General features: G+C 33.8%; 1 protein-coding gene across 1 annotated transcript in view; it reads left to right on the top strand.

The window, feature by feature from the left end:
* Nucleotides 1–23,084, top strand: part of Fam149b1 (family with sequence similarity 149 member B1) — a 54,079-nt gene that overhangs the window by 2,064 nt on the left and 28,931 nt on the right. The window contains 4 exon segments of the mRNA XM_005343025.5: nt 3,372–3,476; nt 4,763–4,892; nt 15,651–15,793; nt 16,653–16,769. Of these exon segments, the coding sequence (XP_005343082.3) occupies nt 3,372–3,476; nt 4,763–4,892; nt 15,651–15,793; nt 16,653–16,769 (495 nt within the window).

Genomic DNA, 23,084 nt, shown 5'->3' with positions numbered 1-23,084 from the left:
CTCTCTGAAAGAAGGAAAACAAAACCCCCAGGATACTGGTTTATGTTGTCATTTTGTCTGTATTCATATCCTGTACATCTCTAAAAGCTAAGGACATTTTCTTATGAAATCAAAATGCTATTGTTACATTTAGTAATATCTCTTTGTTATTTTTTGTCACTTCCTTGACTAAAAAAAAATGTTTTTAAGTCTCTATTTCATAGCTAGAATCCATATTTCAGATTCCTCCCATTTTATCAAAGATAGGCTTTTAGTTTTAGGTTCACTGAATGAGAGCAGTCCAGATGGCTCTGCAGAAATTCATTTCTACCATTAGAGAAAATTTAAAGGGAAAGCTTTGTTGACCTGACCCTTTGCTTTATGTTTATATATTAAAATGATACAATTTACTAAAGTCTCAAACTTTATTTCCATTTAGAGGCCTTGGAACCAGACTACTTGGATTTGAATCCTGACTCTACTTACTAATCATATGACCATAAACAGGTTACTTAATCCCTCTGGGCTTCAGTTTCCTTCCCTGGGGAATGTACTAAATTTATAATATAAATTTCTGTATTAAAGGACATGGGAAACCTATTATAGAGAAACTTGGATAGCTTTGTTTAACTAGCCAGTCTCCTCAATTTATTTGACTGCAGAATTTTATGAGGAAGGAAAGTACTGTAGATGATTAGGATTGGAACATATAATAATTGACCCATAGTTTATTCCAGTGCACATGTCCAATAGAAAATAGAAATTCCAGATAAGCAATGTCCAATAGAAAATATGATATAAGCTGCATATGACATTTTAAATTTTCAGGTGGTTACAACAAAAAATAAAAAGTGAAATCATCATAGATTCAAAAGTTGCAAAATTAGTATATAGACCCCCATGAACCCTTCATTCAGTTTCCCTCCGTTGATGACATCTTAGGTAGCTTTAGTATAATTTCTTTTTTTTTTATAATTTTTTTAAATGGGACCATTGTGCTGACCCCCACATATTTTGACTTTTTTTTTTTTTAAAGAGAGAGTGAGAGAGGAGAGAGAGAATTTTTTAATATTTATTTTTTAGTTCTCGGCGGACACAACATCTTTGTTGGTATGTGGTGCTGAGGATCCAAACCGTGCTGCACGCATGCCAGGCGAGCGCGCTACCGCTTGAGCCACATCCCCAGCCCGCTTTAGTATAATTTCAAAGCCACACACTGACATTGGTACAGTAAAGTTAACTAAACTACAGGCCTTATTCAGTTTTCACCCATTTTTACATCCTGTCGTTTCTGTGTGCATATATGTATGCATGCATATATACACATAGTTCTGTGCAGATGGTCTAATTTATAGATTGTTTAACTACCACTACAATTAAGTAGACATCTGTTTTGCCACCACCAAGGAACTTCTTTGTGTACTCTTATTAGTCACATCCCCTCCAGCAGCTACTGCTGTGTTCTCTCTCTATAGTTTTGTTATTTGTGAATGTTATATAAATAGAATCAGAGTATATATAATTGTGATTGGCTTTGGCTTTATTCACTTAAGCATGATACATTTGAGATCCATCCAGGTTGCTGCATGTATCAATAGTTCATTTCTTTTGATTGCTGAATTATTCTATTGTGTGACTATACCAAAGTTTAATCATTTACACATTGGACATTTGAGTTGATTACAGTTCTTTTTCAACTATAACAAAAACTGCTATGAACATTTTGGGTATGTTTTTGCGTGTGAATATAAGTTTTAATTTCTCTGGTCTCAAATACACAAGAGTTTAACTGCTAGGTCTTTTGGTAAATGTATGTATTTTTTTTTTTTTTTGTAAGAAACTATTGAACTATTCTAGCATGGCTACACCATTTGACATTCTTGCCAGTAAATTATTATATGATATCCCGTTTATTCCACATTCTCACCTGCATTTAGTGATATCAGTATTTTTTATTTTAGCTGTTCTGATAGGTGTGTAGTGATAGCTTACTGTATTCTCAATTTTTTAAATTAATTAATTAATTTTAATTAAGTACATATGACAGCAGAATGCATTTTGATTCACGATGTAGTGTTACACCATATGTGTAGTCATACATGTACCTTGGGTAATGATGTCTATCTCATTCAACCGTCTTTCCTGCCCCTATCGGTCCTCTCCACCCTCCCTCTCCTTTGCCCAATCAAAGTTTCTCCATTTTTCCCATGTCTCCCTGCTCCCTGTTATGGATGAGATCCACTTATCAGAGAGAACATTTGGTCTTTGGTTATTTGAGATTAGCTTACTTTGCTTAGCATGATATTCTCCAACTCCTTCCATTTACCTGCAAATGCCATAATTTTATTCTCTTTTAATGCTGAGTAATATTTCATTGTATATATACCATAGTTTCTTTATCCATTCATCTATTGAAGAACATCTAGGTTGCTTCCACAGTTTAGCTATTGTGAATTGAGCTGCTATGAACATTGATGTGACTGCGTTACTATACTATGATGATTTTAAGTCCTTTGGGTACAAACTGAGGAGTGTGGATAGCTGGATCAAATGGTGATTCCATTCCAATTTTTTAAAGGAATTTCCAAACTGTTTTCCAGATTGGTTGCACCAATTTGCTCCCATCAACATTGTGGGAGCAAATTTTTGCCACACACACGTCAGATAGAACACTAATCTCCAGGATATATAACTCAAAAACCTTAACACCAAAAAAACAAACAGCCCAATCAATAAATGGGCTAAGGAGATGAACAGTCACTTCTCAGAAGAAGATATTCATTTAATCAATAAATATGTGAAAAAATGTTCAATATCTCTAGTAATTATAGAAATGAAAGTCAAAACTACTCTTAAGATTCCATCTCACACCAGTCAAAATGTTATTTCAAGGATACAGACAACAATAAATGTCAGTGAGGATATGGGGGGAAAGGCACACTCATACGTTGCTGGTGGGACTGTATTTTCAATTTTTAATGAAATTTCAAGAATATATTTTGTTTAACTAATATATCCAAAATATTTTAATATATAATCAAGATAATAAAATTAATAAGATTGCATATTATTTATGTACTAAGACTTTGGAATCCAATGTGTTATACACTTAAAAAACAATCCGGGGTTCTCACACTTGAGGTAGCTCAAATTTTCTCTTGAATGTATGTCTACTTCCTAAATAAACCTCTGTCTGTGCATTTGTCAAACAAACAAACCAAAAAACCCACAATCAGTTTCAATGAGCCTCATTTGTAACTGCTGCTTGCTAGTAGTGTCCACTGCATTAGACAGTTCCAGAGTTGCAGGAAGTTGGTAACTAATTTTTAGATCCAGTTACTGAAATATATTTATCTTCTCCTTATAGGATAACTTTATTTTATCTTTAACAGGAAAGGAGTAACAAAACATGCTCTTAATCATCATCCCCTTCCAGAGCAACTGGATGAAATTTCCTCTACTAATGATGGCCATGAAAAAGACACAAGTTCCCAAAGGTAATAACACAGAGTGCACTTGTTTGTTTATTGGACTTGCTAATGGCAAAGGTTTTGTTTTTTGGTATCAAGACTTTGTTAACGAATCAAGAAGTTTTATCATCTTAAAAGTCTGAGGCAGTAGGACTGCTTGAGTCTATTAGTTTGAAGTCAGCCTGGGCAACATAGTGAGAGCTCATTTAAAAAAAAAATGGCCAGGGGATGATGGCACACGCCTGTAATCCCATTGGTTCAGGAGTCTGAGGCAGGAGGATTGTGAATTCAAAGCTAGCCTCAGTAAAAGCATGGTGCTAAGCAACTCAGTGAGACCCTGGTTAAATCAAATACAGAATAGGGCTGGGGATGTGGCTCAGTGGCCTAGTGCCCTAGAGTTCAATCCCCAGTAATCCACTGCCCCGCCAAAATCATCAGCCTTCATTGTAGAATAGCTAATGGCAACAACATCATACTTATTTTTATAACCTTTAGAAGTAGTATTATGATGTAGTTAAGAATATGAACTTAGGGGCTGGGGTTGTGGCTGAGTGGTAGAGCGCTCATCTAGCATGTGCAAGGCCCTGGGTTAGATCCTCAGCATCACATAAAAATAAATAAATAAAATAAAAGTATATAAAAAAAGAATATGAACTTAATCCTAGTCCTGCCACTTATTAGCTGAGTAATATTGGGCAAGTTACCTACTTGATAATGTACCTCTTATAGGATATTGTGAATGTAAATGAGATTAAGTATGTAAAACCTAACACTGATTTAAAGCAAATGCTCAGTAGATATTAGCTGCTATTGTTATTTAAAGAAATAGAAGAGAAGAGACTATGACTTCAAAGAGTATTCTGAGAGCAATGTATTATCAAGATTAAAATCTGGAACTAAATGTCAGATTACTTCTTTTTTTAAATGGAGTTACTGGAACTCTGCATCACCAGGTAGTACCAAAGATAAAATGAGATTAACATCTGTAAAAGTACTTGATACAGTTCAGATTTTACTATTAACATTTCTGAAATATCTTTAGTTATAAAGAATATATGTTATAGGTAGAATATTAAAGTATTCATTGTAAGCTATGATTAGAATTATTTGGAAGGAATGCTGTTGGTTTTATAGAAATTAAATAGGAGTTTTCCATGATGCTTTAATTTCAGATTCTTCATTTATTTTCACCTCATTGGATGTATTTGTACACATGCTTGTCACCTAAGTTACTGGGTAGTCAATGCTGCAGAAATTTGAGGAAATGTGAGAATCTTACTTTTGTCTGTCTCCCTCTCAAATTGTGCATTTAGTGAGTCTGACTTCACTCAAGAATCACCTTTAACATCAGGCAACACTGAGAATTCAGGATCTGCTTTTCCAAGTTATACTGGCACAGGGATCTCTACAGAAGGCAGCTCAGACTTCTCCTGGGGATATGGTGTGAGTTGTATGTTATCAGTCTAATGGAGTTCTTGGGAGACTATCCTAGGAGTTAGGATTTGTTGGTATATTTCATTCCTTCACTCTCCTGTATTGTTTCTTTACAAGTGTGGTAATTCCTAAATTTACCACACTTTATAATAGTTGTAAAGAAGTATTAATCCTTACTTACTTTCAATACTTGATGGGTAGTGTTTGACGTGTATATATTACAAAAGAGGACTAAATGTATTTACCCCTAATGTTATTCAGTCATTATTAATTAGGTGATTAAATGAGTGACTTTTGATTAAATTGTATCAATTTCCCATTATAAAAAATTATTTTTAAAAGACTAATAACCTTCAAAGAAAAATTTATGAAAGACAAATGTTATGCATAATTTTACCATCTTGATTCAGTAGGTATTTTGATTTTTATGTCTTCTTTCAATTTGTAATTTGGTTATAATCATGATGTACATAATAGTATCATGCTCTACTTTTCATTTAATATTACTTTGTAAGCACTTTTCCACAATGCTTATTTTAAGTATTTTTTTTTTTTAGTTGTTGATGGACTTTATTTTATTCATTTATTTATATGTGGTACTGAGAATTGAACCCAGTGCCTCACACACATGAAGCAAGTGCTCTACCACTGAGCCACAACCCCAGCCCCAATGTTTATTTTACACACTATTATTGTTAGCAACCTGCTTTCTTTACAGAAAGCCTAATTTTTAAAACCTATTATTATTACCATGAATTATTTTCCAATCTTTTTTTTAATTTTTTTTTTTTAGTTGTTGATGGACCTTTATTTATTTATATATGGTGCTGAGAATCCAACCCAGTGCCTCACACATGCCAGGCAAGTGCTACACCACTGAACTACAACCCTAGCTCCTCCAATCATTTTATATATATGTAATATATATAACATATATTTTTATATATATTACATATATATACTTTCTTCATATATTTCTATGATATATGTACATATACTCTGTGTGTGCATGTGTGTGTGTACATACAACATGTATGTATCCTATTTTGTGGTCTACTTTTTTCATGTACCATTACTTTGTATAGATGTTTCATCCTTCATGCCTATCTATTTGAATAGTTATATTTCTTGGTGTTAATATATTATAATTGAAGTTTTCCCTTATTTTCTGATATTTGGGTTTTCATTTTTTTGTTCATTCATTTAAAAACATTTATTGAACACATTTGTTTTCACTGAACCTTATTGAGCACATTTGTTTTTACTATACCCATTGGCTTGGGGGATATGGGGCCAAGTGAGGCTTCTAATACTTAATAGTCTTATGAGGGAGATTGACAAAAGGAAATAAGATATAAAAAGTGGTAAGAACTCTAAGGAAGATGACAGGTGCTGAAATAGTAGAGGGGAATTCACTTTATATAGAAATATCGGGTAGGATAGATCTGAGTGAGACTTAAATATTGAAGAGTTAGCCATGAAAAGAGTGAGAAAAAGAACTTTATACCCCAAGGAGAAGAAGTTCATATTTCCAAGGCAAAATGTATGGCATGTTCTTGAAACTGAAGAAAACAATCAGAGTGGCTGGAAGATGGTGAACCAGGGGGAGAAAAGCACAAAAATGAGATCAGAGAGGTAAACAGAAGTACATTGTGTAGGGCCTTATAGACCATGGAAAGAATTTAAATTTTGTTCTGAAGGAATGAAGTTGATGCCTTATATGGAGGATTTAGTGCACTGACTATATGTATTTCCATCATTTCTTTATAAGTTATAAAAATGTCATACAGATATATCCCTTGCTTTTTTATATTATTTTATTATGTAACATTTTATTTTAATTATTATGTAACAGGTTTTTAAAAATTCAAATATAATCATTTTACTTTCTACCTTCATTTCTTCACTAGTCAGGAAAAATGGAATAATATAAGATTTTTCATAGGTTTTTAACAATTTTTCATGTTTACCTTTTTAATTCACTGATTTTTTTTTTTTTTTTTAAGATCAAGGGTGGGTGCATTTATCTCTAAAGAGCTACATAGTAAATACTTTAGGCTTTGTAGACTCTATCTGGACCTTCATCTCTCACTGTATTCACAAAGCAGCTATAAACTATAAGCAGCTATAAGCTATAAAGCAGTGTGTAAAGAAAGAGACTGAATGTGTTCCAGTAAAACTTCATTTGTAAATAGGTGATAGGCTGGATTTATCCTATTGACCACAGTTTGCTGAACTTATTCCAAATACTACTTATAACAGAACCTTAGATTTTGCTATTATATCTACTCTCCCTATAGAGCTATAGAATTTTGAACATTGGACCAAGTTGAAAATTATATTTCCCAGTCTCTGTTACATAGAAGTGAGGAGGTAGGGCTTTATGGAGTGCAATTTTTTTTTTCCAGTTATCTCTTGCTCCTAATTCCTGTCTGAATCATGGAACTATGGCTAAAAATACAGCAGCCATCTCAGACCATGAAGTATTAATTGAAGATGGAAATGGTAGGAGAAACTGGGTCCTTGATATCCCTGGAGCCACAATATCAACTTTTTAATTCCTACCTCTAAATTTAATTTTTTATGAGAGAAAATTATCTTATTTAAGCCACTCTTATTCTTAGTAGTATCCAAATGCAATTCATGACTGACATACTCATCCTTTTAAAAAACACATTACAAATACCTTTTTCTAGTATGGGATTTTTATAATTTTCATAATTTTTACATTTAGTTCTTTAATCCACCCATAATTGTCTTTTGTTATGGTATGTAGCAGAGACATAATCCTACTTTTTTCCACATGCATAATGAATTGTTTCAGCACCATTTATTTACTAGGTCAGGATTTCTAAGCAGGGACATTTTGGGTATGGTCAATGTGTAGAAATGTCCCATATACAACAGACTGCTTAGTATATATGATTCCTTCCTATCAAAATATTGGTAGTACCCCATCAATGGGTTCTCTAAAATTATACAAATAAATTTTTTACCTTCTCCTATACATAAGTGATGATATTCCAGTGGAGCTGTTTATTCTTTTCCCTCTGTCTGCCATGCTTACCTCTGTTATAAATCAAATTTTAAAATATAAAAGAGTTATTTCCAGACTCTCTAAATTGTCCTATCCTAAGCTCATTTATTGGTTTTAACTATATAACAATTATAACTATATAACAATTATATGTAACTATAGCTGTATAATAATCCACATTGTCTGGTAGTATTACTGAATTGTTCAGTAATACCACATTGCACATAATTGTCTTGACCAATATTTTAATATAAAAAATAGAAAGTTTTTTAAATTGCATAGGTCAATTTGAGAAAAACTGCCATCTTTATTATATTGAGTTTTAAACATGTCCTTGGTATATTAATCTTTCAACTTAATAAAAAAAACTATTTAGATCTTGTTTAATATATTTTAGTAATAAGGTTTTCATTATTGTATCAATGAAGGGGTACTGACATTTGTTAGGGATTAGTTTCTAGGGACTTTGGATGATATAATGTTTTAAAATTATAACTTAAGACTTGTTTGTATTTCTTGTTTGTATTTTTTATCTACTGTATAACATTCAATTTTTATTAACTTTATTTTACTTATTCATACCCTATAAAATTTACCCTTTTAAAGTATATGAGTATTTTTTAGTATATTCACAGAATTGTTCAACCATCATTACTATCTAATCTTACAATGTTTTTATCACTTCAGAAAGAAGTCCTGTACCCCTTAGCTGTCACTCCCCTGGCCCATGCAACCACTAATCTGCTGTCTGTCTCTGTGGAATGGCCTATTCTGGCATTTTCATATAAATAAATTATACTATAGCTTTTTATATCTGGCATCTTTCAATTAGCACAATAGTTTCAAGATTCATTCATATTATAAATTAATCAGTACTTTATTCTTTTTCTTGTTAATAATTTTTATTGCAGGGCTGAGGCTGTAGCTAAGTGACAGAGCACTTGCCTAGCACGTGAGGCACTGGGTTCCATCCTTAGTACCACATAAAAATACAAATAAAATAAGGCATGTTGTCCATCTACAACTATCAAAAAAAAAATTGCTGGGGATCGGATGTACTTCAGTGATACAGTACCTAAAAATTTATTTTAAAAAATTATATTGCATAGATTACCAAATCTTATCTGTTTTTCGGCTAATGGGTTTCTACTTTCTGACTTTTGTTAATAATGCTAGTATGAACACTTGTGTGCAGGTATTTTTGGTGTGCCTATATTTTGAATAATCTTAGGTATATAACAAGAAGAATTGCTAGGTCATATGAAAATTCTGTGTTTAACTCTTTGAAAAATAGATTTATTTTTTGATATTTATTATAATAATTATGATTTTCAAGATTTCTAGTTAGTAAATAAATAATATTGATGTTTTCCTTATTGCAAAGACTTCACTGCAGATATAATCATATGAATGTCAGAGTAGAAAATTCCTTTGAAATGCATTATTTTGTATGTAACAAAATTCAAGGTTTTTTTTAATATATATATTTATTTTTTAGTTTTAGGCGGACACATTATTTTTATTTTATTTTTATGTGGTGCTGAGAATCAAACCCAGTACCTCACGCATGCTACACAAACACGCTACCACTTGAGCCACGCTACCACTTGAGCCACGATACCAGCCCCCAAAATTCAGATTTTGAATTAAAGTTGCAATTCTTTTTTATTTTAAATTTTTTTAGTTGTAATTGGACCCAATACCTTTATTCGTTTTGTTTTTGTTTTTGTTTTTGTTTTTAACGTGGTGCTGAGGATTGAATCCAGGCCCTCACACATGCTAGGCAAGTGCTCTACCACTGAGCCACAACCCCAGCCCTCAAGTTGAACTATTTTTTCACAATTTGAATGACATAATACCCCCCCACCAGATATTTTAACGTGTATTTCTTATGAATAAGGAAATAATGTGTACAAATAAGGACATTCTTCTATCAGAATGCAACTACTAAAATCAGGAAAGTTATGATATATTACTGCCATCTAATCCTCAGGCCCTATTCTAGTGTTACCAATTGTACTAATAATATCCTTTATAACAAAAGTTCAGTTCCCATTATCCTATCCTCTTTTGCTCCTTCAATCTTGAATCATTCTTTAAAATAATAGCACAGAAATGAACATATTTTTTTATTGTGCTCTAGTAGGTGGCACACAATGCCTTTTATCTCAGTATTTATAGTCTTCACCTTGGTTACTTCATTAAGGTGAGATCTTCCAACTTACTCATTTGCATTTGCATGGAAAGGTATTTTATGGGGAGTTATTTTGAAATTATGTTGCTTTTCTGTTTCTCATCAAACTTTCAACTTATTTATTTGTATCCGTGGGACTCATGGATTTCCGTTTTACTGAATGAGTTACACATCATTATTATTTATCTTGAAGTTCGAATTATCCCAAATTTGGCCAATGAAAACACTTGCAAAATGGCTTCTATGCCATTTTGGCCTATTCCCCTTCTTTTTTGAGCATTTACTTTCTGGCACAAGATATTTTAGGCTTATTTTGTACTTTGCCCCAGAATTGGGATATTTAGAAAATAAGATTTGTGTGCTGGATATGCATACTAATTTTTTCTTGTCATGGATGCCCAGCCCTTCCTAGTGGACAGAACCAGGGAATACTTGTAGTCCTCCTATTCCAATCTTACATGATAAGGTTCATAATAGTTTTCCCCTTTCCATATTTGTAGTTTCTTTATCTGACAGAAACCTGGCTCTCATCATCCTTAATACGTTTATCTATTTGATTAATTTCCCTGAATGTAACCAGTTTCCCACTATTGCCACTGTCTCCTACACTCTGCATGTGCCCTTTTCACCTGCACTGGGTCACTCCCCCCTGTATCCTTTTACCATTTGGATTTTCTCAGCCGGCTTGGACTCAGACACTCATACTGGTTTGACCCCCTTTGGGGTACCTTTTTTGCCCTTGGCCTCTCTTACTCCACCTACTCCCCATGCGATAGCCTTCCTCTCTCCATTCTAATTTCAACATTACAAGCTGATTGCCCTCCCAAAGGGACATCTTGATTTTCAGTAGTGCTCATCCTGCAACATCTTATTCCCATTGTGGGTAGATTATATTTTCAAAAGCCATGTTCTTTCTCCTGGAACCTGGATGTCCCTTTTAACTGCCTCAGTCATTAGAACAAAGTGAAAGTGATGCTACTTGACTTTTTAGGTTAGAAGACACTGCAGTTTCTGCTTGCCTATTTCTGTCTCTGTCTCTGTCTTTGAGTGGTAGATCTCAGAATTTAACCACCATTTGTAAGAAAGTTCAGTTACAGACATGAAAAAGCACTATGGAAAGGAATTAAAGTCTGCAGTTATAAGCCAGCCTCAGTTGCCACTGTATTAGTGAATGAGCCTTCAGATGATTTTAGCTCCCAGCCTTTGAGTCTTTTGACTGAGGCCATAGATGATACAGAGCAGAGATAAGCCATTCCTATTGAGATCTACACAAATTCCTGACCCATATAAACCTGGAGAGATAATAAGTGATTTTTGCTGTTGAGTTTTGGAGTAATTTGCTTCACTGCCAAAGTAACTTGAAATACTCTTTAACATGTTCAGGGCCTCTGAGCCCTCTAAGTCTCATATTGCCTAGCAGGCCATCCTCCTACTCCCTTGACCTCTTATTTTCCTTGGCTCCCTGCCTGGGGAGTTTTCTGACTATGCAATAGTGAGTCAGAGTTCAAGCAAAGCAATGATGTTCCCATTGTGCTGAGGAGCAGATACCAGAGTTCAGAGCAAAAGAAGCAGCTGGAATCTGCCAGGGAGGGAGAGAAGAGTGCCAGAAATTGTAAATAAATGGGTAAATGTCAAAGTCTTTATTTTTATCTGATTTCTTTAAAAGATACTGACTGAGGCAAAAAAATGCTTATATTTAATATATATTGACATATAAGATATGTATATATGATGCATATAAGATGTATAAAGATGGAGCTTATAGAAGTAATTACACCTCAAAGGATGGTTGACTATAATACAAATTTCCTTTTTTAAGGTTATTACAATTGTGAGTTGTTATAAAAATACTAAGGAAATTAGATTAAACAACTCTCACACAGAGAAAGCTTTAGACCCAGTTGAATTCTATCCATTTGTAGTAGAAATAACAACGGCACAAACTTTTTCCAAAAAATAGAAGGAACACTTCTCAACTCATTTTAAGAGGTCAGCATAATCTTGATGCTAAAACCTGATGAAGACAATATAATAAGAGAAAATTATGAGGGGGAACTTATAATATCAGAGTGAGTAGTTTTAACAAATCCTCTCCCCCCCCCCAAAGACAATAATAAAAATAGATTAAGGTGGTGAATGCAGCTATTTAAGGACTTTGAAAGTTTACCAAAAGTATACAACTAAAAAATAAACAATTATTTATAGAAATCAATAGGGCTTGGGTTAAGAACAATGAGAGTCTGTTTCTCTAGGGAGACAAGCTATGAAAGCTAGCAGTTTTACTGCCAGAGAAGGATCTAAAGTAAAGCTTAGACAACTGTGTGCTTAATAGCATTGTCAACAACAGTTGTAAACTTGGGAAGAACAGTGGCTCAGACAGGCTGAGGTTACAGACAATGGATTGGCACATTATCTAGAAGTTTATTAAAAGGATCTGGGAAATAAGATGCATGCTAGTGCAGAAGAAGATAGAAGGAACCCAGAAATTAAAAGCTGGGGCAGTCATGCATGGAGTTGCCTACTTCTAATCTCAGCTACTCAGGAGTCTGAGATAGGAGCTTTACAGGATTTCAAGTTCAAGACCAGCCTGGGCAACTTAATAAGACCTTGTCTCAAAATTTAAAAAGGGATGGGTTGGGGGCTGGGGTTGTGGCTCAGTGGTAGAGTGCTTGCCTAGCTTGTATAAGGCTCTGGGTTCAATCCTCAGCATCACATAAAAATATATAAATAAAATAGAGGTACTGTGTCCATCTACAACTAAAAAAATATTTTTTAAAAAAAGGATGGGTTATAGCTCAGTAGTAAAGCACCACTGGAATCAATCCTCAGTAACTTAAAAATAAAAAAAAGTAAGCACTGCTTGAATTAGAACTCAGAGAAGATAAACTTTAAGACAAGAAAAAGTACCAGAAACAAGGAATATTTTGTAATGATAAAAGGTTTCAGTCATTAGTAAAATACAGCAATTATAAATTATACATACTCAATAACTTAAAGTTCACGAAGCATAAATGAACAGAATTCCAAGGAGAAATAAGCACAATTATGGCTAGAAACTCAATACCCTACTCTTAATACTTAAAAAATAAACTAGACAAAAGATTAGCAAAGATTACTGAGGAGATAAATAGCACTATGAACCAACTTGACCTAAATGACAGCAGAATATGTACTCTATATACTCTTCAAACACATTTTAAAAAAAGTGTTGTAAATCTAAAAGGATTTAAAGTATGTTCTCCAATACCAATGGAATTAAGTTGGAAATAAAAGCAGAAATGTGGGATATCCCCAAATGCTGTTTGGAAGGGATATCTGCAAGGGAAAACTAAAAAAATATTTTTTACTAAATGAAAGTGAAAAAGCAAAATATCAAAATTTATGGTGGTGCTTAGAAATAAATTAATGGAGTGTCATGTCTATCTAAAAAGAACAAATAAAAAAATTTAAAAAGAAACAAATTAATGGTTCTAAATGCTTACAGAAAAAAGAGAATCTGAAGTCCATAAGTTTCCACCTTAAGAAACTAAAAATGGACAAACTAAATCTAAAGCAAGCAGAAAGAAGGAAATATTGATTTAACTGGAAATTAATGACATAAAAAATAGAGAAAACTAACATGTAGTCAAAAGTTAGTTCTCTGAAAAATTGTCAGTAAAACAGACAAATCTTGTGATCCTCCTGCCTCAGCCTCCTGACCACTGGGGTTACAGACTTGTGCTGGCCAGATTTTTTTTTTTTTTAAATGATTCCCAAATATATTTCTACTGAGAAGAGACTTATTTTAATTCTCTTTTTCAAAATATTTGTTTAGTTGTAGATGGACACAATACATTTACTTACTTATTTTTATGTGGTACTGAGGATTGAACCCAGTGCCTCACACGTGCAAGATGGGCACTCTACTACTGAACCACAATCCCAGCCCCTGATTTTAATTTTTACAGTGAAAATACATAGTTCTCATTTTATCCTTTTAGAAGAAAGTGTAACTTTTCTTCCAGTGAAATGTAAAAGGGCACATAATAAATATAGCTGCAGTAAAGGTAAGCAGGAAATTTAAAGATCTGATAACATGATTAGTTCCACATTTTATAGCCTTCCCTCTGACTGTTCTCTTTTTTTGGTGGGGGTGGGGTGGGTTTTTACTGGGGATTAAACCCAGGACACTTTACCTCTGAGCCATATCCTAGTCCTTTTTTTATTTTGAGATAGGATCTCACTATATTTCTGAGGGCCTTGCTATGTTGCTGAGGCTGGCCTTGAACTTGTGATCCTCCTGCCCTAGCCTTCCAAATTGCTGGGATTACAGGCCTGTGCTACAGTGCCTGGCTCCTCTGACAGGTTACAGGGCTCAAATGTATAACATAAATTGTCAAGTGAAAGATGCAGAATACTAAGTAATATATACAGATTTTTTGTTCTAAAAAATACTAGAACCAAGCAACTATACTAAAATTAGCAGTCATCAAAGCCAGGGATGGTGGCACACACTGGTAGTGCCAGCTACTCAGGAAGCTGAGGCAGGAAGATTGCCTGAGCCCAGGAGTTTGGGGAGACATCTCAATAATAATAACAACATAATAATAAAAATAATAATCATTAACTTTTGTGGAATTGTAGTGAAACAAGACAGAAGAACCTGTATACCTGAGGAATTTTCAGGAAGCAGGTTTATTGATTGCAGGGTCCAGAGAGGCTATTGCATAGCCTAAAACATTCTCTGGGGAACGGGGGTTGTGGCTCAGTGGTAGAGCACTTGCCTAGCACGTGTGAGGCACTGGGTTCGATCCTTAGCACCTCATAAAATAAATAAATAAAATAAAGGCTTTGTGTTTGTCTACAACTAAAAATATTTTTTAAAAAATTCTCTGAACTAAGATTTTGGAAATTCTTTGAACTTTATACCCATTGTGGAGGGTGGGGCCTTGGAAGTTTACATGCTGGAGGAGTTTACATAAAATAATTTCTTAAGTTCTAAGGACAGACACAGGTCACATAAGTTTTTACCAAGAAAACACAGATAATATATTTTGTACAACAAGCTTACAGACTAATTCTGTTACACCTTTTGTGTGCAAACCTGGCATTTACAAGAAAGAATTTCAACCACAATAACCTTTGTAGACATCCTGCTGATCTGACAGAGGAGAAGCTTAATTATGGCAAGAGTCTTTTGGGTGGGGGTACTTGGTCTGCTTCATTAGAAAATTTTAAGTTTTTCTTTATACTTTTCTGTACTTTTAAAATGTTTACAATAAATAGTATTTATATGAAGAAGAAATTGTTACTTTTTAAAAAACATTTCTGTAAATTTTCTTTAAACAGGAATAGAAAAGACATCTAAAAATTCCATGAGCTCTGAAAATTACATGAGTTCTGAAAATTCCATAACTACTTTTCTTTTATGTAAACACAGTAATATTTCAAATGGATTAAATATTTTAAACAAAACAAAATCTGATTGCTTTCAGTCTTTACATTGTTAACAGAGGTTGAAGGTCACCTAAATATTTTGGGGGGTATTTTCTTCTAGGAACTTGATAAAAATGCCACTGAAAAAGTCCAGGCCATGTTCATAGCCATTGATGAGCTCTTATATGAGCAAAAGTCAAGTGTGTATACCAAGAGTCTACAAGAAGAGTGCCAACAGTGGACATCTAGCTTTCCTCACCTCAGGTATTGAAGGCTACCATTGTCTTGTATTCATGGCTAAAACTAAAATTAAAAAGTGCACTTCTAAAAAAGCTTATATTCTGAAATATCTATTTGATATTATTTTAATGAATGTGAACAAGGCCATGTGGTGTAAAGGCTCAATTGAGAGAATGAATACTCAAGTTGGTGGAAGTTTCCATAACTACCAATATGCTATCCTGGTTGAGAGAAACTATTTCTATACCAGTAGCTGAGATCTGTGTATCAGACGTTTCTAAAGAACTCTACTTTTGAGCAATATGGTCAGAAAATATATTTGTTTATGCAGATTATTATAGAGGATTAAGGGCAAATTCCAAAAGTTTGCTCAGTTTCCTTGGGTTTATTTTTTTCCTGTTTTTTTCCCTTTTGTGTATTTATTTTTTCCTTAGGATTTTCAAAAACTCCCAGGCTATTGCTTTATCTTTTCTATCCCCATTTTGTTGAAGAGAGAGATATACCTGTGGTAAGGATTCACATTTTATCTGAAGAATTATTCTTGAGCCAGGTGCGGTGGCACACGCCTATTATCCCAGCAGCTTGAGAGGCAGAGGCAGGAGGGTCACAAGTTCAAAGCCAGTCTCAGCAAAAGTGAAGTGTTAAGCAACTCAGTGAGACCCTGTCTCTAAATAAAATACAAAATAGGACTGGGGATGAGGCTTAGTGGTTGAATGCTCCCGAGTTCAGTCCCCAGTACCCGCCCCCCAAAGAATTAAATCAATGTCAAACTAATATGTAATGGACTTCTACGTAGAGCCATCAGATTTGTTCCAGAAATGACTAGTTTTTGTATGTATGCCAAGTGAAGGTGTTTAATGGTCTATATGTTTTCATTTTGAAGAATTCTGGGTAAACAGATAATTACTCCAAGTGAAGGTTATGGATTATATCCTAGATCCCCACCTGCTATTTCAGCTTCACATGAAGCAGCCTTGTCTCAAGAAAGAGATTCAGCAATGTAAGTATTCTATTATGTATGTGTTTCAATATCCTGACATGCGAATATTATTTTCTGCTGATTGAACTAAGGATTAAGATAATTATACTTCTTGGTATTTAATAAAGCACAGAAAATTCTGTAAGATTGATCATAGTCTTTGTGTATATTAAAATTTTGTTATATAATTTTTTGTTCAAAAAATTAAAACATTTCCTGCAGTTGAGGGATATATTTGTTATTCAGATCTATTCATCTGTATCTGTATATCTCTATATCTACACCTATTCATAAATATAGGCACTTCCCCTCTGGAATAAATGTGTAAATAGAATGGTTGTTAAAAATTTAGGGGTCACACTTTAAAATTTTTTTGAAAACTATATTTTTAAAGTGATTTTTTAAAACACTTGTTAATTATAACTTAATCCCTTTACAGAACCAGAATTAAACTTCAAAATAATTTTTAAGTGGCTAAATTTTTGGAATGCCTCAAATCTTATAGTAGAAATATTCAACTAGGATTATTTCTAAACCTATGCTTATTTAAATATATTATAAAATGTAATACTATAGTTTTTAAATTCATTTTTTAAATTATTTCTATATATATTTTTTTAAAGCACTGTTAACCATATCTTTAATGTTCAAGTAGCCACATATGGCTTGCGACATCTGAATTGAACAGCACTAGTATAGACCAGTTCTACCACTGCAAAAGTTCTGACAGTGCTCATCCAGAGCAGAGGTTGGCAAACTTCTGGAAAGAACCAAACAGCAAATGTTTTAACCTTTACTGGCCATGTAATCTGTTACAGCTATTCAACTCTGTTGTTGTAGTGCAAATGCATCCATAGATAATGTAAGTAAATGAACACTGGTAGAGCGAATAAAACTATTTAGACCCTGAAATTGAAATTTTCACATAATCTTCAGTTCAAATTTTCACAAAATATTCTCTTTTCTTGAGGTCCTGGGTATCAATATTATTCTGATTTTTTTTTTTTTATACCAGGGATTGAACCCAGGATTATTTAACTCACTGAGCTCATCCCCATCCCTTTGTATATTTTATTTTGAAACAGGATCTCGCTAAGTTGCTGAAGCTCTTTGAATCATGAGATCCTCCTGCCTCAGTATTTCTATATTTTTTCCTACTTATTTGATATCTTCTAAGACTAGAACTTACTTTGCGTGCCTTTTGGGCTTTCAGTTTAACGTAACTTGTCACAGACGAAGATTATGGAATCTGCATTGTCAGCTGATTTTTGGTGAGAGAATGGAATTGTTTGCTTTTCTCAAAGTAATATAAATTCAAGCTGCTGGTTTTCTTTTTAAATTTAAACTCATATATTATATCAACAAACCTTCTTAAGTTTACTCCTTTCATATAAATTTAAACCCAATGTCTCCCACAGATATAATTTATCCTTTTTTTTCTTCTGACCAAAATTCTGTTGTCATTAGGATATATTTTCTTTAAATGTTAGTATAAACTTTTTTATGTGCATTATTTTATAACTGGAACAGTAGGTCCGCTTAGAGATTTTTTTTTCTTCAAAAATGTAAAGAATCAAGTCTGAGCAGTTAACTCCCTCTTTTTACATTACCTGAGTAACTCATTATTCTTCAACATATTATTATCTTTTCTTTCTACCTGTGACACCACTGCTAACTGATCTTTTTATTTTTGGATCTACTTTGTCTAGGCTATTAAACTTATAGTTCTCAATAATTACTTACATAGATAAAACAAATATCTGTGTATACATTACACAGAGACACATACATAGATTATGCAGTTATATTACCATGCCAGTATTCACTGAAAAAAATAAAAAATTAAACATAATCTACGTTTACTTTTTTCACATAACAAATATTCTGTCTATATTCAATATTTCATCTATTCTTTTTTTTATATTTATTTTTTAGTTTTAAATGGACACAATATCTTTAGTTTATATTTATGTAGTACTGAGGATTGAACCCAGTGCCTCATGCATGTTAGGCAAGTGTTCTACCACTGAGCCACAACCCCAGCCCCAGTACTTCATCTATTCTTGAGTACATTATGAACTCATAGCATTTCAAAATACTTTCATAGTTTATTTAACTGTAATTATTATTAATGCTCTAATTGTTACACCTTGACCACTTCAAGCTAGTACCTTGTTTTTGTTTTGACTTGCTTTCTGATTACAGTAAGATATTCCAGGCCCATCCTTAATTTTTTTCTCCTTTAAGACATGGCATCAGCTGAACTTCAAGGAGCCCTGATTCCTTCAAGATGCTATTAGAATTAAAGAACAAAATTTGGGTGGTGAGGATGTATAAGTTGGTGATACTACTGCTATTTTGCCACTTTTCATTGTGAGAATTGTAGGAAAAATATGTTATGAATTTGCTTTTAGTTTTTCAGTTTAACAAATCAGATTGCCAAAGAGGTTTATCAACCACTAGGAATTTTTACAAAAATAACATTTCATATTATATTTATTTTGCAACTCTATGTCAGATTTTTAAAATTCAGTGTAGATTTTTTTCTATTTAAAACTTTAAATAGCTTACCAGTGAATTTAAGAGAAAATCTAAAATGATATCATAAGCTGATCCCTGCCTACTTCTCTACTTTTATCTTCTGTCATTTTCTCGTCTCATTTAGTAAGTCTCCAAACATTGGTTTTCTTTCATATTTCAAACACACTAAAATAGGTATTTGGTTCAGTTTCTATTAAGGCATTCTTGGGCTAGAGAAAAGTGGTACCATAAGCAACACAATAATATAAAATCGAGTTTTCTGTAATTCTTAACACCTAGCATAGTACCTAGAGCATGGTTAGCATTCAGTTTTCTTTTTTCTCTTTTTTTACTAAATCAAAAGTAGGCTATATTTATATGACTATAAAATACATGAAGATGCAATATAAATTAAAATTATGGTTGCAAAACAGACTTACCAATCAAAATAAATATTAGTGTCTAGTCAAAATAAAACTTGAGGAAGCTAAAACTTTGGAATTATGGTGGCAATATATAGGGAAAATAAAATAGGCTAAAAAAGGACCCTAAAGAAAATGAACTTGAAGGTATTTCTACTTGAAAAAAATCTATGCATTCTGCTGCTTCTAGTTAGCTTAAAGGGCTTGTCTATTCTTAGTTTAAATAAAAATTATCTAAAGTGTATGACCGTAGGCAGAATTATAACCCTTAAAATTATTAATAAAAACCTCTGAAATAAACACTTGAATACATGATTAAATTATTTTCAACAAGAGTGCCAAGACCAATGAGGAAAGGACAGTTTTCTTCAATAAATGGTGTTGGGGAAATTAGATGTCCACATTCAAAAGAATGAAGTTGGACCCTTTCCTCCCTTACCTTATATAAATACAAAATATTAACCCAAAACAATTAAAGACCTAATTATAAGAAATTATAAAACTTCTGATAAAAATTATAAGAACTATAAAACTCCTGTAATAAAACATAGAGGGAAAGCTTCAAGACATGAGATTTGACAGTGATTTCTTGGATGTAAAATCAAAAGAACAGACCAAAGCAAAAATAGACAAATGGGACTATATGACATATAAATACTTCTCTGCATCAAAGAATGAAAAAGCAACACATGGAATGGGAGAAAATATTTGCAAATTTATATCATAAAAGATTAATATCCAGAAAATATAAGGAACTTCTATAACACAAACACACACACACACAAAATGGTAACCCGATTGAAAAATGAACAAGATTTGATTCTTGGACAATTCTCCAAAGATATTCAAATGATTACCATGCATGTGAAATGCAAATCAAAACTTTGCAGTATCACACCTCATGTCCATTAGGATGACCACCATTAAAGGAATAGAAAATAAGTGTTGACAAGGATACAGAGAAATTGAAACCTTGGTTCACTGTTTATAAGAACGTAAAATGGTGTAGCCATTATGGAAAACAGTATGGAGATTTCTCAAAAAATTTAAAATAGAATTACCATATAAATCTAGGAATCCTTCTTCTGGATATATATCCAAAAGAATACAAAACAAGATCCCAAATATATATTTGCACATTCATATTCATTCCAGTATCACTTAGAGTAGCCAAGAGATGGAAACAACTCAAATATCTATTGACAGAAGAATAGATTAAAAAAAGAAAAAAGCAGAGACTGCCCACACCAGCTCACGCAGGATCCAGGCTCACAGCAGGAACTGGTCCACCCCTCCACCAGCAGGGCAGACACCTGCCAGAGCCTAGCTTCTGGCACAGGTCCGCCCCTTCAGTCCAACAAATTACTGCTGGAATCAGGCCCAGCCCAGATCTGTCCACACTGACTTGCACAGGACCCAGGTTCAAAATAGGTCTGAGTTCACGAACCCCCCCACACACACACACACCTGGGAGCCTAAGCCTATCCCACTTTCATCTTGGACATGGCAGTCATTGCCATAGCCTTCCCCACACAGTTAACTTCTGATATTGCCGCCACCAACCTTAGATGAAGTAGCATACACTGAAGGACACCAGCAGGGTCTGGAAGCCCAACATAAGGTGAGGTACAGACAATCTACATGAGTATTACAAGAATATAGGGAAGAAACTGTAATATCTCAGGTCCACACTACAAGAAAGGAAGACACATAGACATGAAAACACAAGGGAGGAAAGTGCCCCAAACAAACAGGATACTATAATAACAGAACCCATGGACTGCAAAGTTGATGAAATGTCAGAAAGGAGTTCAGAAGGTTCATAATTAAAATGATCTGTGAATTATAGAATTACCTAAATGAGCAAATACAGGCAAAAAATTGATCTCTTCAACAAAGAGATAAGAGAGCAAATACAGGTAGCAAAAGATTACTTCAGGAGAGAGAGACTCTGGAAAAAAAAAACAACAACAGAAATCCTTCAAATGAAGGATTCAATAAATCAAATTAAAAAACTCAGTAGAAAGCATACCCAACAGACTAGATCACTTAGAAGAAAGAACATCAGACAATGAAGACAAAGTATACAATCTAGAAAATAAAGTTGATCTCACAGTGAAGATAGTAAAAAACTATGAACAGAACATTTAAGAATTATGGGACAGCATCAGAAGACCAAATCTAAGTGTTATTGGGGTAGAGGAAGGCACAAGAGTTTCAAACCAAAGGAATGCACAATCTCTTCAATGAGATAATATCAGAGAATTTCCCAAGCATGAAGAATGAATTGGAAAACCAAATACAAGAGGCTTACAGGACACCAAAAGTACAAAATTACAACAGATCTACACCAAGGCACATTATAATGAAAATGCCTTGCATACAGAATAAGGATCTAATCTTAAAAGCCACAAGAGAGAGGAATCAGATCACATATAGGGGGAGACCAATTCGTATCTCAGCAGATATTTCAGCCAAGACCCTCAAAGCCAGGAGATCATGGAACAACATACACCAAGCTCTGAAAGAAAATGGATGCCAACCAAGAATCTTACATCCAGCAAAACTGAGCTTTAGATTTGATGATGAAAAAAAAAAAAAAAAACCTTTCATAGTAAACAGAAGAGTTTACAACTAGAAAGCCTGCACTACAGAACTTCTTCAGCAAAATATTCCACAAAGAGGAAATGAAAAACAATGATGAAATCAGCAGAGAGAGGTATTACACTAAAGGAAAAATCTACCAAAAATAAACTAAAATGGCTGGGAATACAAATTATGTCTCAATAATAACCCTGAATGTTAATGGCCTACACTCATCAATCAGAAAACATGGGATAGCAGATTGGATTTAAAAAAAAATGCAACAATATGCTGCCTCCAAGAGACACCTCTCATAGGAAAAGACATCCATAGACTGAAGGTGAAAGGTTGGGTGCCGCAGTATGCCTGGGCACAGAATCACGAGCCACTTAAGCAGGAACAAACTTTATTTTTGAAAATGCCGCCGATACCCCGTACACGTCCGGGAAGAATCTGGTCCACACACACGGTGGTGTTCTACCGGAACCGAGCACGAGTTCCTCCCCCGGAATTCCCTCCTACTGTACTTCCCCAACCAATGGGAACTCTCCAGGAGTCCCGTAGCAGGCCGAGGTGAACAGCAGGAGTCCAATATCCATATGAATGCAAATCTTAACATAATCATATCATCTCAATGGCTAGCTGGCATCACCTTACAACCAAAAGTGCCATGCATCATATTACTTGGCTGTGGCTCTTAGCAGTTGGGAAAAATCATACCACTCACATGAACTGAGGAGGCAAGCAGGGGTTTCATATCAAATAAAGTAGACTTCAAACTAAAGTTTACAAAAAAGGATAAAGAAGGACA

The sequence above is a fragment of the Ictidomys tridecemlineatus genome, chromosome 1 (genome assembly GCF_052094955.1).
Source record: "Ictidomys tridecemlineatus isolate mIctTri1 chromosome 1, mIctTri1.hap1, whole genome shotgun sequence".
In the NCBI taxonomy this organism is placed as follows: domain Eukaryota; kingdom Metazoa; phylum Chordata; class Mammalia; order Rodentia; family Sciuridae; genus Ictidomys; species Ictidomys tridecemlineatus.
Note: the sequence above shows the minus strand (reverse complement) of the source record. Positions and strands in the feature narration are given on the sequence as shown.